Source organism: Neoarius graeffei, chromosome 25 (assembly GCF_027579695.1).
Source record: "Neoarius graeffei isolate fNeoGra1 chromosome 25, fNeoGra1.pri, whole genome shotgun sequence".
Classification (NCBI taxonomy): domain Eukaryota; kingdom Metazoa; phylum Chordata; class Actinopteri; order Siluriformes; family Ariidae; genus Neoarius; species Neoarius graeffei.
This window is the reverse complement of record NC_083593.1, coordinates 7,497,095-7,515,356: the sequence shown is the minus strand read 5'-3', so window position 1 is coordinate 7,515,356 and position 18,262 is coordinate 7,497,095. Positions and strand designations below refer to the sequence as shown.

Here is an 18,262-nt window from a genome sequence, read left to right as displayed (position 1 = left end):
AATAAAATCAACTTCTTTTGATGTCCTCTCCCTGTATATTTTGGTACTTGTGCTTCAATAGAAGTCAGTCAATCACAATAAGTGTATATAGCACACTGCTATATAAAAATGTAGGTGACAGTGGCTTAGGAACAATAAAATGCATAGAAGTAAAACAACAATGAAAATGAACAAAGGAAGAAATAATCTTAGTATAAAAATCAGAAGTGATTAAGGCAATGAAAATTCAAATGAAAACAAAAGTCATGCCAATTAAAGTGATGCTAAAAGAGTAATAGAGTATATGAACACAGAGTGGTACAGATGTGGTCCTTATAGAAAGTTCTAGATTATGTTAATAACATACCGTATATACTACAGATTTGGATGAGCAGAATTAGAGCTAGGTTTGTGTTCGGTGAAGGTGAAGAATCTCCACAATAGGAAACTATTGGGAAAAGTTTCAGCTCTTCCAGCGGCAGGTTGGCCTCTCCAGTCTGGACAGCCTTCTTCTCCTTCGTCAACCACGTATCCTCAAATAGGTCATTCCCTGAGTGACCTGGCAGTGACTGATTGCTGATAAGGTCTGGTATACCTGTGTTCTCATAAAAGTCTTTGTGGTTTTGTGGTTTTATTTTGAAGGTTTTCAAACAGCTCTTGTGATGTTAAGAGGATGCAATGTTCTTCCCTTCCATCATCTTCCTTGTGATCATCTCTTGGGTTCATCATGAGAGGAGGCATGGTGGCCATGCTTGCTGACTCAGCCACCAGATCTTGGTCACAGATGCTCAGTGAGACTCCATCCAAGACGGTTGGCTGTGTTGGAAAAAGATGTGGATTATTATATTTGTTGGTGGTATCCAGAGACATTTAAAACAAATGAGATGAGCTGTTGGACAAAACTGGATAGAATGGACTCATTCTCATAGTCCAAAATGGAACCAGTATTTTACCTTCTCTTGAGCAAGGTAATTCTTGAAGTAGATTTCCTGCTGAAGTTGATGTGTCCACTCCTTTTCCATGAGCTGGTTAGCTGATGGCGAACTCCTGAGCAATGGAGCCTGCTGGGCCAGTGGATCCAACAGTACATCATTACAAACCTGGAGAACAAAATGTGTAGATAGATAGATAGATAGATAGATAGAGGTGGTGTAGTGGTTAGCGCTGTTGCCTCACAGCAAGAAGGTCCGGGTTCGAGCCCTGTGGCCGGTGAGGGCCTTTCTGTGCGGAGTTTGCATGTTCTCCCCGTGTCCACGTGGGTTTCCTCCGGGTGCTCCAGTTTCCCCCACAGTCCAAAGACATGCAGGTTAGGTTAACTGGTGACTCTAAATTGACCGTAGGTGTGAATGTGAGTGTGAATGGTTGTCTGTGTCTATGTGTCAGCCCTGTGATGACCTGGCGACTTGTCCAGAGTGTACCCCGCCTTTCGCCCGTAGTCAGCTGGGATAGGCTCCAGCTTGCCTGCGACCCTGTAGAACAGGATAAAGCAGCTAGAGATGATGAGAGAGAGAGATAGATAGATGGATGCAGATTACCTAAAGACAATAACCCCTGTGGATAAAATGAAAATCTGTATGAAAATCAAATATTAAGTAGTTATTTTGAAAAATGTCTGAAAATTTGGCCAATTATCCCTAAGGGGTGACGCTGAGTGAGCACTATGGGCTGCCTCCAGATTAAAATGTTGAATTAGAATATGTACCTAAAAGCACCAGCTATTTATAAAATCTGCAAGGATGGCTACTCTGTCTTCTCAAACTCTGACATTACAAATGGTACAAAAAGTGAGAAGGTTGGAGTCAGTGATAAAGATCTAGCTGACCTTGACCTGAACAACCTATACTGGTGATGGCACTTCAGTTCTTACAATTCACAAATGGATCGGGTCACTGACAGAAGTGTTACATTTGTTGTACCAGTCTGTGATGGTGAAGAAGAATTTCAGTTTGTGGAAGTTACTCTACTGGGTTCCTGGGCTTACTGTCTATGAAAGGCTCGACAATCTTGGAGAGTTTCAGGTGTGAGCCACTCTAGAGGAATCACTTGAGGTGGCTCAGGCACCTTACAAAGGTCTCCCAGTGTTGGGTTATATCTGGCATATCGCTTGGGACTGAGACCCCAGAACAGACCCAGAACCCACTGGAGAGATTATATCACACAGTTGGTTTGGGAACATCAGGAATAGCTGGAATCTTGATTGAGGATAGTCTGAAGTCTGGGTGGACCTTCTCAGCCTGCTGCCACCTCAATGTCCAACATGAAATGAATATGAATGAATGAATGAATGAATGAATGAAAAAATCTTATCTAGATAATTATTATCTCATCTCATCTCATCTCATTATCTCTAGCCGCTTTATCCTTCTACAGGGTCGCAGGCAAGCTGGAGCCTATCCCAGCTGACTACGGGCGAAAGGCGGGGTACACCCTGGACAAGTCGCCAGGTCATCACAGGGCTGACACATAGACACAGACAACCATTCACACTCACACCTACGGTCAATTTAGAGTCACCAGTTAACCTATCCTGCATGTCTTTGGACTGTGGGGGAAACCGGAGCACCCGGAGGAAACCCACGCGGACACGGGGAGAACATGCAAACTCCACACAGAAAGGCCCTCGCCGGCCCCGGGGCTCGAACCCAGGACCTTCTTGCTGTGAGGCGACAGCGCTAACCACTACACCACCGTGCCGCCCCGATAATTATTATTTTCTTTCTTTTTTTTCTCCAAGTGGTTCCAAGCACATGATGGAGCAGCAGGTAGCACCTCACAGCTCCAGGGTTCCCAGATCAATCCTGAACTCAGGTTACTGTCTATGCAGACTTTCTCTGCATGTTTCCACCTGTTCATCTGAACAGGTGAGTAAACCTCTGAGACCATACTCATGCGCCAGACTCATGAAGGTGCATGAGTTAAGTACTCTCAGTGTTTCACTAGATCAGGGTCTTCAATTTAATCCACCTGTTTTCACTTGTTTAATCAGTTCAATTTCGTCTCCCATCAACGAGGAAGTGTGTCTCCAATTTGGCTATAATGAAAGCCTGTAGCCACACCAGCCTTTTGCAAATGAGCTTGAAGGCCCCTGCACTAAATGATCAAATAAGTTAACTTCTTACAATCTACTTCATTTACAAAATATTGACACTATTACCTTGCTACTGGAATAACTAACAGATTTGCTACTTGTTGCAATGCTACTGTCCAACACTGTTAATAAGGATTCGCGATGCATAATTTTCAAAGCAGACAATCTAGAAAAATTAGATTCAAAATAAACCAGTCATTGTGGATGAAAGAAAAAAAAAAGGAATAAATCATTACGGAACTCACCGTGTGTCCAGTGATCACTGAAGACACTGAGTGGAACTTTGTCCGTGACCTTGATGGTTGCCTGATGAACACTGAATTCCTTAATAAAAACTCACTGTTCGAACCGGAGATACACTGCTTACGAGGAAGCTTGTTCAGGAAGTGCAGACATGGTACCTTCTCAGCCAGAGTGTCCCTGTATATCCAATTATTAAAGAACAGGATTGAGAGAAAGAAGACCAAGACTGCAGTTCATATTATTCAGTCAGTCATCTTTGTTTAGCTGAAGTAGGGATATGAATAAGTGGATGAGAACCTGTATTTGGAGTGGATGATGGCGTAGATGAAAGGATTATAAATGGCAGAGGCTTTGGCGATGACTGCAGGCACTGCCTTGGAATATGGTGTCAGGATGCTGCTATACCTGATATGTAGAAAATACCACAGTGAATCTGACGTGTCTGAAGGTATTCATTTTCTACAACAGCAGATCTGATTGGCTGTCATTAAAATAACAGGATTATAGAAACGCACTTGTTCTAATACATTATAATTTCTATAGCACTAACTCATTCACAGGGACATGTATGGCAGATGGTCCACATAACCTAAACTTTAAAATACACAGATTAAAAATGTGTTGTTATGAGGTGGAGACATTTTTTAACCTTTATGAAAGGAGTCTCCAGTTTCAGCATGTTTTCCTGGACTATACAAATACAATTGAATTTCTGTTGTGGCTTAGTAGTTAACAGCGGCGCGGGAAGACATTGTCGGCAGGGGGTGCTGTGACGTGACCTGGGACATTTTTTTGAAGGGGGGTCTGGGGGTCCTCCCCCAGAAAATTTTGTATTTCTTAGATGCAATTTCCTGCATTTTAACCAATCAGGCGTCCGAAATCCTTTTAAGCTTGCAATTGCAATATTTCGTTAAACTGCCTACTACTTATAGGCCTAATCCGTAAAAACGACTTTTTTTTTTTTTTTGAGTGATGACGGAAGAATCTGAAGCCTGTCTGTCAATGACAATTCTCAGTTAACACGATTACGAAGGACAGGTTATTTTAGAAGCAGAAGCGCACAGCTGTGGTTTAACAGTCGCAGGTTTTACATCTGCTCTAGATAAACTGTAATTTCGCGCGCTGAAAAGCTGAACGTCAACGTCACGACAAAAAAAATTCTGATGGTCCACTAGGCTACATATTAAGTTATAAGTTTTAATTAAATCCTTTTTTAAATAACTAAAATGTAGCCCTCATCATCCTACATCTAAAACATGACATATAAAATCAGCAGAGCCAAATGAAAACAAATAAATAAACAAATATATTTTCACGCAAGTTTTGCTTTATGTTCATGTCAGTTTTGAGGGTCCACCACCAGGGGGTGCTGCCGCATCCCCCGCACCCCCGGTTCCCACGCCGGTGGTAGTTAAGGTATTGATCTACTAAACAGAAGGTTGTGAGTCCAAGATTGTGAGCTCAAATTGCTGCACTGTTAAGTTTCTATTGTTGGATCCTTAAACAAGACCTTCTTCTTCCTCCTTGTCCAGCACTGCTGCCAAGTCGGGGTCCATGTGGACCGTACTGATCCATGTCATATTAATTGGAGCATAGTTTTATGCCGGATGCCCTTCCTGCCACAACCCTCCCATTTCTGGGCTTGGGAAACAACCATTCACACCTATGGGCAATTTAGAGTAGCCAATTCGCCTAACTACATGTCTTTGGACTGTGGGAGGAAACCCACACAGACACGGGGAGAACATGCAAACGCCACACAAAAAGACCCCCATCGGCCACTGGGCTCGAACCCAGAACCTTCTTGCTGTGAGCCGACAGTGCTAACCACCACACCACCATACCACCCATCCTTGGGAAAGACCTTTAACTCTCAACTGCTGAGTTCTAAACTGGATAAAATTATCATGCACGTGAGCAAAAAATGAATTGAATTGATTAGCCTTGGATGAGACTTAGACAATTGCTTCACCAGCAGATAATTCTCCCGCCATTAGAATCAGCTTGTTCTAAGAGACTGGTTAAAAGATAAGGAGTGCAGTGGTGTATTTGTGTGTGGTATGCCCGTAACCCAAATCTGTTCTGGACTACATGGAAGAAATTACATGCTTATCTTTCTGCTCCATTAGACTACACACAACCAGAATTTATCATTACCCACCGCTATCCTCCACTACATTACTGTGAGAGATGCTTTTAGTGTCTGAAGTGTTAGACGTTGAATTTTTTTCCCATGCAGAAGTGACAACTCAACCGTGACAAGGACAGCCAGCCCTTGGTGAACACCAAGCATATTAAGTTTATAGTTAAATCTGTCTGACTCTGCCTCAAGTTGTTGTTCTGTGTCAACTCACATCACATCATTTCAATACTTCTGCATGTGAACCTGGCATTTACTCGCATTGGTCTGTGTGTAAGGCTTACCATGATTAACACGTTGGGATAAAAGAAGTAAAATAGACCAGTTTGTCAATTGTGCATCGCATCTTTAAAGGGAGACAGCCTTTCAGATTTTTCAAGTGCAGGTCATAAAAAGAATTTTCCCGACACCCAATTATTTTTGTTTAGTGGACTGAAAGCTACTGAATTCGAATTACAGACTTCCAATTGTATTCGTTTTTTTTTAAATCAAACAATTAATGACTTTAAGGCCACGTGGCCCTAAATTCTCCGCTATTTTTTCCTGCTTCACCATGACCCAATTCAAGATACTACATCATACATCACGTAGTGGGCTTTCCCTGTTCACGCAAGGCATTGTGGCATACACATTTGAAACAGGAGAGAAAAATGGAGGCTGTGAGTGTGCAAATGACACGTGAAAGACCGACTACAGTAACGGAAAGCAAGAAGAAAATATGTTATGTTATATATACGAAGGAAAGGAAACATAGGACCAAACTAATAAATATCGGCGGTCGGCGAGCACCTTGGTGTGATCAGCTGTTCGTTTAGCAACAGAACGATGTAATGGTCAGTGCACGAACAAGGTAAACCTGTAGATGGCAGTAATGCAACACTGTGGATGTCAGCTGCCGTAAAACCCAAAAGAAGAAGAAAAAGAAGGTAAACCTGCGCATGCGCACACGGACTTCCTCTGTCTGCTTGACTGTGCAAAGTGAGTGATTTCATGCACATTATTTGCTTTAATCCCCTCAAATTAAATAACTTCCCAGCCACAGAATGGCCTGGTTTTTTTTTAGATATTACAGAAATAAACATATATCACAATGACCAAATTTCAGAGGGAATTAAATTTCACCGATTTTATGAAATCGAAAGACCGTCTAACTTTAAAGAGCAGTGGGGAGGAACTCATTTCATTGCGCATTGTGCATTGAATCTCAAAAAAAGAAAGAAAAGAAATGTATAGATAGCAGAAGATACCCTGCCCATGCGATGAGAGTAACGAAGGCATAGGGTGACCAGGACAGCACATACACGACAATAACCACAAAGGCAACCTTTGCCAGTTTCCACTCTCTTGTTATAGACTGCTGTTGAACCAGTATGGTATTCCTCATCTGCATGCCCAGGCTCTCTACATCTCTGAAAACATGAAGTAAGAAAGTCACATTAAGCTTTTACCTATTACAGTCATAGATGTAACTCTAATCTACCATGTGCATGTATGTATATATGCAGTAGGGTCTTGAAATTTGAGTCTGATACCAAGAACTCTTTGTATTTCATCAGATTAAAAATTATTTTACTCTGCAATGGACTCACATCCATTCCACTTTCCATCATGTATTCCCACCGTGCACCAGTGTTCCTGGGATGGGCCATGGATCCACTGTGACCCTAACCGGGTACTCAAAACAACAATTTCTAAGTAATATTACAAAAATAAGCCAATAAAATATGGCTATTCCAGAGCACCACTGAATTCTTGAGTCTGACTGTTCAGAAGGTATTGATTAATTATCTATAATAGCAGCTCAGACAGTAGTGAAAGCTGTAAGACAAATCACAGGTCTATAGAGATCTTGCAGTCACGTGACCGGAAAGTACACAGCCGCCATCTTGTCAGTAAAAAACACCGCTGAATACTGCTGCACTCGTGTACAAAATGGATCAATTTCAACTGACGGACTACACGGCTCATTTTCCTAATGAACAGATAATTAGATATATGTCTAAAATAAACGACCTACAGATTAGTGACCCTTATCGCTTACCGGACGTAGTTTTCACGACCGTGTCAGTGGATATGGAACTGCCAGAGGTGGAATACCCAGATGTGTATAATTACCTCATAAACTTTCCCTCGCTGTTTAGTGGTGAAGCACTGCGTGCTTATAAATCTCTGCACAGTTATCTTTACAGAAATTCAGGATTTGTCAGCCCCCCTCAGATGTGGCATCTTGCAAACAAGAAAATAACAATCCTCATTGGACGGGTAAGTCACTTAAGTATTGAGTACTAGTGCTGATACTAGATATATCAGTAGTATCTAGTATAGCACTGACCAGCCGATTATGGTTGAATATTTTATATTTTATGAATTGATACTTATGAAGTTATCTATCACTACATGTGACCCCTAAAAGTATAAAATAATTTTACATCTAGAGACTACATTGAATGTCACACCACTAAAGACCCAATCCACCCCCCCGCCCCAACCCTTTTCTCAGGTTCCCACTTCCCAGAATTTTTTATTAGAGCAAGTCATAAACTTATGTTGCGAATAACTACATGGATATACTGAAATAAATACATGGCGAACCTGAGATGAAATGGTCACTGCGCAGGCACCAGTGATCGTTCTTTCCAGTCGGTTCCCATGCCTTGTTCTTGTTGTTTGCATCGGCCCGGCTGATAGCAGCAATCCACTTTGCATGCCTGTCAGGGTCCCGTGGCAGCCTATGAAACTTTCTTCCCGATTTCTGACCTCTCCTGTTGTGGCATTTATATGCCATACAACTGTCCGGCATTGTGGCACGGTAATATTTGAAGATTTGGGCGAAAAAAAAAAAGAAAGTCAGTGTCGGTTAGACGGCGGAAATATGGCGTTTTACCGACAAGATGGCGTCTGCCTACAATCTGGAGCGGATGTGACGTCACATGCAAGTGCTCCATATGCATGCACTCATTCTAATATTTTATCGTTTCTATAGTAACAGCTTATACACATGCTTATATGTGCACACATCTATATTAACACATTTATCCAAGTAAAAATAAATTTCTGCTTTAAATAACAATTTTATTTCAATGATTCAAACAGTTCTTGGTAGGGAACCCATTTTAGACCCTATGGTGTGGCCCCTAATGTATAAAAAGATGTCGGACTTTTCTCTACCTTTACCTGCTTGTGTTACGAATAGCTAGAAACATGAAGACATAGCAGTACGATATGATGCCCAAGGGGACAAAAAAGACCAAGCAGCACAGCATGAGTGTGTAGCTTTTGTTAGCTGGAGTTGACGTGACATAGTCCCAGGTGCAAGAAGTCATCAGGCCTTCTGGGATATAGGAGCCTGTCAAGAAGAAAATGCACATGATCTGTTCATGTTGGGCATCTGTGACGTGTTTGTACTATTTATATACATTCTGGGTAATAGTAGGCTCACTGAATGGTTTGGTTAGCATGGAATTGCTCAGCTATGTGCTAGGGCCTTCATAGTCACCAGATCTCAACCCAATTTGAAGACCAACAGGAGATTTAGACAACACGCATACCACCGTTTACAAAAGACCAAATGATGGAATATCGTTTGGTAGACCAGTGTTGATCTCTTTAATACAGTTCAAGAAACTTGTAGACTTGCAGGTGGTCTAATACCTTGCCTAATTAACGTGAGTCTGTATTGGAGAAAATCTAAAGAACATGGCCAACGAAAGATAAAGGTCAACAACATACTGTATGAGTGTGAAGTCAAACAGAGTGAACAAGAAGTGCAAAATGGCTGCCAATACTTACTCCATCCAAGTAAGGGTGCTGAACTCCAGGCCAGTGAGTAAATCCACACTAATAGGATGCTGATGAGTGTTCGACGTTTCGAGGTCCACCTGATTGCCTGCAGTGGTTTAGTGATTACTATGTAACGGTCGATGGAGATGGCCACCAGGTTAATCATGGAAGTGATGCCAAATAAAGCACCACAGAAGGCATAGATCTTACACCCTAAACAGCAAAACAATGCAGAAATACTTTAAAACTTGTCAGAAATTCCTGCTGTGAGGCTGGTATGTTGTACATTTTGTCAAATTTATTTAAAAAAATGTACTGATTGTTGAATGGAAAAAAAATACAGAGAGGTAGAGTACCTGTTTTTCCAAACATCCACTCCTTATACAAACTATTGACAAAAAAGATGGGAGATTGAGTGATGGCCATGAGGAAGTCACTAACAGCAAGGTTGACAATGAAGTAGTTAGGTGGAGAGCGTAGTTTCTTGTTACTGGAAGCAAAAATTGGAAATATATACAGTATATATACAGATAATGATTCTGCTAAGAACATCATTATGCACTTACACTTTACATCTGTTAAATCTTTCATTGCTTTAGGATTCATATATTTCCCTCTAAAATGAGCGAGGACAAATATAATCAAATGGTAGGAGTCTAATGGTAGGAATGTTCAACAGTGTTCATGCTCTCCATCTTATGCACCTAAGAGCAACTAGAGACCTGTGCAGGTCTGAGCTCAGGCTTTGTCTGATTGGAAGATAGAAGCTATGGTACATAAATAGAAGAAATAGCCCCACTCAGAAATACGTCAATGCCAGGATTTGAATCAACGTTGCAAAATCTGTTCCTTTTTTGGCTAACACTATAGACCACTTAGCCATGGAGGATTACCTTGGAAACTAAAGTTATGTAACATGGCATTTACATAGTCAGTATGCAGTGGTGCCACACCACGACTGTGGAATCGCTACCTGAGGCTGGCGCACCTATGGTCACAACTATGGTCTTGCCATGACATCAAGAGAACCACCAAGTTGAAAGTATACAACGCCGCAGTCTTACCATCTCTGCTTGATGCCACCGAATGCATGACACTCTACCGTAAATATTTCAAGAAACTGACCGGGCTACAACTCCAACACCTGCGTCAAATCCTCAGAACAAGATGGCAGGACAAGGTCCCTGACATAGAAGTCCTCAGGCGAGCCAGTACAGTAAGCGTAGAAGTCCTTATCACAGCCTCCCAACTTTGTTGGGCTGGACACATCTGGCGCATGCCTGACTCGCAACTACCCAAAGCAATTTTCTATGGAGAATTGAGCCAAGGAAAGAGGAGACAAGGAGGACAGAAACTAAGGTACAAAGACGTCTTGAAGAGGAACATGAAGAATGCCGGAATTATCGATTAGACATGGGAAAGGAATGCCTCGGATAGAGCAACATGGCGAAGCATAGTTAAAAGCTCAGTGTCTGCAATTGAAGACAAGCGTCAAAGGGAGTATACGAGAGCTCACAAAACCAGACATTCCATAGCAGCTCAACCGGGCCATTCATGGCACCACTGCGGATGACTCTGTTGCTCTAGTGTGGGCCTCACGGCCCATCTGCATTTCTGCGCATCCTAATAAAGCAGTCATCATTGCTTGCGATGGACAACCGATGATGATGACCTGAGGCTGGCACGCCAATTACATTCTTAAACACGCTCGAACTTGGTTAAACGTACACATTCAGACAGGTGCCACTATAGGCTTCAGCCAAAGGCTGAGCCAAAAATCATCTGAAGTTGCTGATTCTTGTAATTCAGCGTATTTATTGCATTACATAAGCATGGAGCAGCAATCACTTACACACAAGCATACCCACATACACACACAACCATTTCTTTTAACTAAGGCGTCTCCAGTCATCACCAGCTGATGAGCATATCAGAAAGTCCTCCATTAATAACCCAATCACAACCCACTGTAGCAGCAACCTACAGCTTTTACATCAAAAGCTTCAAGCAAAGGGATGACTGCTCTTCTTGATTAAAATGGAAATCGTGGTCATTTTCAGCCATGATGAGTGTATAAGTGCCATCATATTTATGAAAAACAAAGATGCTCTGATTGCAATCATAATCTAAAAGGAAGCTGGTATATGAGCAGGTGATCAGTTCGATTCAAGTAATCTTGCCTTGACTCTTCTGACCAGTAACTGATTGTAATGTGATAGCTATCGGAACTTGAGATCATTAAAGCGAAACCATTTTAACCCTTTGATGCAAAACATACAGTATGCACACCCCTTCTAATGCACAACATGGGTCAAAAATGACCCGCATTCATTTTCCAGGTTATTTCATGCTGACTGAGTTTTTCTTTGCTCTATCTTTTGAAATCAGTTTATTTTATGATTGAATATTCCAAGTATTCTTTAAATATCTTGATTTTAATTACCACAAATCATTAATTTAATTTTTTCTTTCCTACTTTATGAACAAAAATACTTTTTATATTACTACACATGGGTCATCCAAGTGTGATTTAAAATTAAATGTCTTAATACTATAATAATAATTTGTTTCAAGTAATTACTTTAGCAGTGAATGGGGCCAGTTATTTATTTATTAACTATGTAGTTAGCTAAGCCAACTACAATAAAATTAGCTAACTAAAGTAGAATATGTCAACAGCTCGGTAGCTAATAGTAATTTCTTGTAACTTTCTGACAAGTAATCTACTCACTCTCAAGGTAACCTAAACATAATCAGTTTTTTTCTAAGGTAATGTTAGAACAATTGAAAAACATTACTTACATGTATTAGATGGGCAAAGGGCGCTGTGCTGAGCTGTGAAATGTCTGACACAAGCACAATTCACAGTTCCCACCAAACGCTGGAGTAAATGCATGCGGGTCGGTTCTGACCCATGTGTGTAAACTTGATGTAGAATTACAAAAGCTGTGCTTGTTCATAACTTAAGAAAGGAAAAATAAAAATGATGATTTGTGCTAAACAAAAACAAGATATTTACTGCATATTTGGAAAAGTAAATGACAAAATGAATTCATTTCAAAAGTATATCATAGAAACACTCAGCCATACATGAAATAACCTGGAAAATGAATGCAGGTCGTTTTTGACCCATGCTGTGCATTAGAAGGGTAGTGATACAAAAAGGGTTTTTATTCAAAAAGTAAGAAAGGAAAAAATAAAATAAGGATGTATGGTGATCAAAAACAAGTTAATTGAGGAATACCTTAAATACTGAGTGATGGAATTAATTTATTGCGAAGATATAGAAGATAAAAACTCAGCTGGGTCACTTTTGACCCATGTTTTGTGATTGAACATAACTCAACACAAGACAGATTTTGAGATAAATCACATAACATGACGTGACTGTTTTTGTGCACTCATATCCACAGCATAATCTTAAACTTAGCAACTTTAATGACTTTTAGCTCCACCCACTTGCCCCAATCACATCGTGTCGTATATCTCTGAAAAGCTTGTTAACTGATATATACGTCAACGTATGTGTCATTATGATATATCGTCCAGTGTAAAAGTCTTAGGCACATGTTAAAAAGTGCTGTCGACCAAAAATGGCTTAAAAATAATGAAATGAAATGTTTCAACATTAAAAAAATACTATAAACAGCAAGCCATAATAAATGAATCAAAGTCAGTATTTGGTGTGAGACGGCCCTTTGATTTAAAAAAACATATATATCGTAGTCTGAAGTACAATGAGTGCAGTTTTATGCGGAAATGAGCTGTAGGTTTTACTGAGCATCTTACAGAACCAGCCACAGTTCTTCTGGACACTTTGACTGTCACACTTCTTAATTTTGCACCAAAACCCAGTAGCCTTCAATATGTTTTCTTTTTTAATTGGAAATATGATCTTTTATGTAATATGCTGCTCAGGTACAAACATGTTTTTCTGTAACATTTCATTTTGTGCTGAAAAAAAGAACATTTGGAACTCTAAAATGTTTATGGACTGACTCGATAATGTAGAAGTCATAAAATAGAAATCTATAACAAAGTTTATATGAAAAAAATAGGGTGCCTAAGACTTTTCCTTTATAAACCTTTTCAGCTACACTACCTAAAGTAGAAAAATACATGAAAACACATAGTATTTTTTTAAAAGTTTCCTCAAAATCATTATTTTTCTACTGTAGATTCTAGATCACCTGTACTGATGAAATTTTTCATCTCATCTCATCTCATTATCTCTAGCCGCTTTATCCTGTTCTACAGGGTCGCAGGCAAGCTGGAGCCTATCCCAGCTGACTACGGGCGAAAGGCGGGGTACACCCTGGACAAGTCGCCAGGTCATCACAGGGCTGACACATAGACACAGACAACCATTCACACTCACATTCACACCTACGGTCAATTTAGAGTCACCAGTTAACCTAACCTGCATGTCTTTGGACTGTGGGGGAAACCGGAGCACCCGGAGGAAACCCACGCGGACAACATGCAAACTCCGCACAGAAAGGCCCTCGCCGGCCACGGGGCTCGAACCCAGGACCTTCTTGCTGTGAGGCGACAGTGCTAACCACTACACCACCGTGCCGCCCCCATGTTAGCTTTTATATTGAAAAATTACTTTTTTTTTAAAATAACAGCCCATGGTGTTCTTGGTTAAACAACAAAGAAATGTTTTTCCAACAAAACAAACTGTTATGTAAAGTTTAAAAAATAATTTTTTTGTCTTGAAAGCGTATTTACAGGAAAATAAACATTTTAATGCTAACATCATCCAAAGACTCGACTTTTGATTTTATAGCATACAAAATACACACATACTGATACTGTATTTAATTAGACGAAGCATCATTTGCATGAATAAGTCGCAATTCTGGAAAAAGTTCAGATACAAAAATGACTTGTAAGAATATCAGCGATCAGCTGGCGAAGAATAATTGTGACTAAATGTTCAGGGTTTTTTTTTTTTTAAATTTAAGATTACCCCATTCACATGTATTGCCTCGAGTTAAGTTTGAGCTGAGTGTTTATTGAAGTCGACTGCTTCTTCTTTCAATCTTTATATACCTGATCAACTCGATTACTAAAATAGTGTTTCGAAAAAATGTTTAGATTCTCCTCAGCCAACTCTTCATGATAATTTTAATGAACAGGCTAAAACTTCTTGTAAAACTCCAAGGTTTATTATCCAATAACCATATGGATTATAATACAAAATACAATATAATTAAGCTAATACAGAATAATGGAAAAAGATTGACAAACTGTCCATAGTTCCATGCAGTTTAGGAGGCTGAGGTTCAAGATTCAAGATTCAATTTATTGGTCATTAGATGATGGAAATTTTGGCTTTTAGGCCACTAAGCTGCTCGACAAACCCAAAACAATACTGCAAAGTCAATACGCTCTCAGAAAATAAATTATTATTGGACCTTTAGGGCTACAATGGCTTGTCACTGAGGCAGTACCCTCTAAGGTATTTATTTGTACCCTTTATATACCACTTAGGAATATATATGTACCTTTTTGGCCCTAAAAAGGTACACATAGTTACCTTGAGGTCCAATAATGAGCCCTAGGGGGTACATTAGTGTAGACTGTATCTTGGGGGACAGAAATGGACTCCTACTGTAACCGTATTTCTGACAGTGTACACTCTCAGAAATAAAGGTACCAAATTGTACTTTTCCTTGCCTCTGGGGTGGAACCAAGAAAAGTGCATGTTTTGCACCCGTATTTTGGTTTTTTTGGGGTTTTTTTTTTTTTTTAAGCCTGGAAATGTGAATATAGTGTTCCTTTAAAATAATTTAAGGTACATAACTGGACCATTGATGTACCATAAATGCTGCACTAAAAGTACTCTAAAAGCTAAACGTACACCATTTATATTTTTCAAGGTAAAAGTAGAGTTTGGAACCTTTATTTGTGATGGTTTATAGTGATCCCAGGACAATATTATCTCTGAAGCAAAATTGGTCTGTATTCTGTGCTAATTAAAATTTCCTTAAAAAACACTTATGGCCATTCAGAACATTCTCAGATAAGCTGACTTACCAGAAGAATGCATACATAACCAGTGCATTCCCGATGACACCCACAGCCCCGATGAGTGCCACAAAGAAGGCCACGATGTAGTGCACGTAGTCTGGAACATCCACCTTTCTGTAGAACCCTCGATCCATGTCCAGGTCCTGCTGTAACAACAGATATGAATGACAGACAATCTATCATTAGTGCTTTCAATCAGAGGAATACTGCCTCATGCTCCCTTTCTATCGCTGATGTTTGACCTGCTCTCTCTCTCTCTCTCTCTCTCTCTCTCTCTCTCTCTCTCAGAGTGATTCCCCACCCTCTCTCTGTCTCCAGTTTTGTAGACAAATGAGAAGCTTTAATCCACTCAGTTCCCAAAAGGGCTTTGTTTCTTTAAGAATACCCCCCTCTTCTCCCTCCCTGCAGTGTTATATACACATATACAGGTACGCAATAGTGATGTGCGATACCAAGTAAACCCCAGGCTGCTATCGCAGATGCCGACACCAATACTTGTGTACAAAAGCTTAATGTGTTCAGAAAATGAATAAAAAGTCAGTTATACACATTTCAAATTATAGCTACATACTGACGATGACATCAGACGACTCTTTCTTGTTATTGAATTGTAAAGAATTCTCAGAGACAAGAAAAACAGAAAAATATAGGCATATAGTTGAGTCTCGAGGGCTGACGTGTAAGTGGTATTACCACAGTACCTCACCGTCCTCCCAATCACATACAGTGTCGTTGCTGTTCTGGCAATTGAAACGGTTCCACACATGACTGCGTTTGCAGTTCGCCATCGTCATTGTCAACACACTGTGTACTCAGTGGCTTGTGCATTTATAGAGCTGTAGTTTGCACAGGCAGCTCGGGTTTGGGTGGCACAGTGACGTAGTGGTTCGCACTGTTGGCTCACAGCAAGAAGGTTCTGGATTCCAGCCCAGCGGCCAACAGGGGCCTTTCTGTGTGGAGTTTGCATGCTCTCCCCGTGTCTGCGTGGGTTTCCTCCTGGTGCTCCAGTTTCCTCCACAGTCCAAAGATATATATAAAAAAATAAATAAATAAATATATATATATACACAACCCCGATTCCAAAAAAGTTGGGACAAAGTACAAATTGTAAATAAAAACGAAATGCAATAATTTACAAATCTCAAAAACTGATATTGTATTCACAATAGAACATAGACAACATATCAAATGTCGAAAGTGAGACATTTTGAAATTTCATGCCAAATATTGGCTCATTTGAAATTTCATGACAGCAACACATCTCAAAAAAGTTGGGACAGGGGCAATAAGAGGCTGGAAAAGTTAAAGGTACAAAAAAGGAACAGCTGGAGGACCAAATTGCAACTCATTAGGTCAATTGGCAATAGGTCATTAACATGACTGGGTATAAAAAGAGCATCTTGGAGTGGCAGCGGCTCTCAGAAGTAAAGATGGGAAGAGGATCACCAATCCCCCTAATTCTGCGCCGACAAATAGTGGAGCAATATCAGAAAGGAGTTCGACAGTGTAAAATTGCAAAGAGTTTGAACATATCATCATCTACAGTGCATAATATCATCAAAAGGTTCAGAGAATCTGGAAGAATCTCTGTGCGTAAGGGTCAAGGCCGGAAAACCATACTGGGTGCCTGTGATCTTCGGGCCCTTAGATGGCACTGCATCACATACAGGCATGCTTCTGTATTGGAGATCACAAAATGGGCTCAGGAATATTTCCAGAGAACATTATCTGTGAACACAATTCACCGTGCCATCCGCCGTTGCCAGCTAAAACTCTATAGTTCAAAGAAGAAGCCGTATCTAAACATGATCCAGAAGCGCAGATGTCTTCTCTGGGCCAAGGCTCATTTAAAATGGACTGTGGCAAAGTGGAAAACTGTTCTGTGGTCAGACGAATCAAAATTTGAAGTTCTTTATGGAAATCAGGGACGCCGTGTCATTCGGACTAAAGAGGAGAAGGACGACCCAAGTTGTTATCAGCGCTCAGTTCAGAAGCCTGCATCTCTGACGGTATGGGGTTGCATTAGTGCGTGTGGCATGGGCAGCTTACACATCTGGAAAGACACCATCAATGCTGAAAGGTAGATCCAGGTTCTAGAGCAACATATGCTCCCATCCAGGTGATGTCTCTTTCAGGGAAGACCTTGTATTTTCCAACATGACAATGCCAAGCCACATACTGCATCAATTACAGCATCATGGCTGCGTAGAAGAAGGGTCCGGGTACTGAACTGGCCAGCCTGCAGTCCAGATCTTTCACCCATAGAAAACATTTGGCGCATCATAAAATGGAAGATACGACAAAAAAGACCTAAGACAGTTGAGCAACTAGAATCCTACATTAGACAAGAATGGGTTAACATTCCTATCCCTAAACTTGAGCAACTTGTCTCCTCAGTCCCCAGACGTTTACAGACTGTTGTAAAGAGAAAAGGGGATGTCTCACAGTGGTAAACATGGCCTTGTCCCAACTTTTTTGAGATGTGTTGTTGTCATGAAATTTAAAATCACCTAATTTTTCTCTTGAAATGATGCATTTTCTCAGTTTAAACATTTGATATGTCATCTATGTTCTATTCTGAATAAAATATGGAATTTTGAAACTTCCACATCATTGCATTCCGTTTTTATTTACAATTTGTACTTTGTCCCAACTTTTTTGGAATCGGGGTTGTATATATATATATATATATATATATATATATCAAGCCCTGTGATGACCTGGCGACTTGTCCAGGGTGTACCCCGCCTTTCGCCCGTAGTCAGCTGGGATAGGCTCCAGCTTGCCTGCGACCCTGTAGAACAGGATAAAGTGGCTACAGATAATGAGATGAGATGAGATATATATATCAGAAAGAGAAGAATCTTATCATCTTTGGCACAGAAGCAAATGAGTCTCAGACAACTGACTGATCTAGAGATAGTATGCTGAGGCTTTTTTCAGCATGCATCAACTGTCATAAAGGCTGTTTTTATGGATTATTAATTTATGAA

At 40.4% G+C, this 18,262-nt stretch overlaps 1 protein-coding gene across 1 annotated transcript; it reads right to left on the bottom strand.

Moving 5' to 3' along the window:
• Window positions 1–582: 582 nt before the first annotated feature.
• Window positions 583–15,403, bottom strand: opn4xa (opsin 4xa). Its single transcript, XM_060909604.1, has 9 exons — window positions 15,276–15,403; window positions 9,587–9,720; window positions 9,240–9,443; window positions 8,625–8,796; window positions 6,698–6,859; window positions 3,608–3,715; window positions 3,313–3,487; window positions 933–1,079; window positions 583–795 (listed from the first exon to the last, which is right to left on the bottom strand). Exons 1-9 carry the CDS (start codon window positions 15,401–15,403, stop codon window positions 583–585), a joined length of 1,443 nt encoding a protein of 480 aa, XP_060765587.1.
• Between the last annotated feature and the right edge of the window lie 2,859 nt (window positions 15,404–18,262).

Coding starts and splice junctions, on each gene's coding strand:
- opn4xa (XM_060909604.1), bottom strand. CDS start 15,403: ATGGATCGAGGGTTCTACAGAAAGGTGGATGTTCCAGACTACGTGCAC. Junction 9,721..15,275: donor GTTATGTATGCATTCTTCTG/GTAAGTCAGCTT, acceptor TTTTGCTTCCAG/TAACAAGAAACTACGCTCTC. Junction 9,444..9,586: donor GTGGATGTTTGGAAAAACAG/GTACTCTACCTC, acceptor TTTGCTGTTTAG/GGTGTAAGATCTATGCCTTC.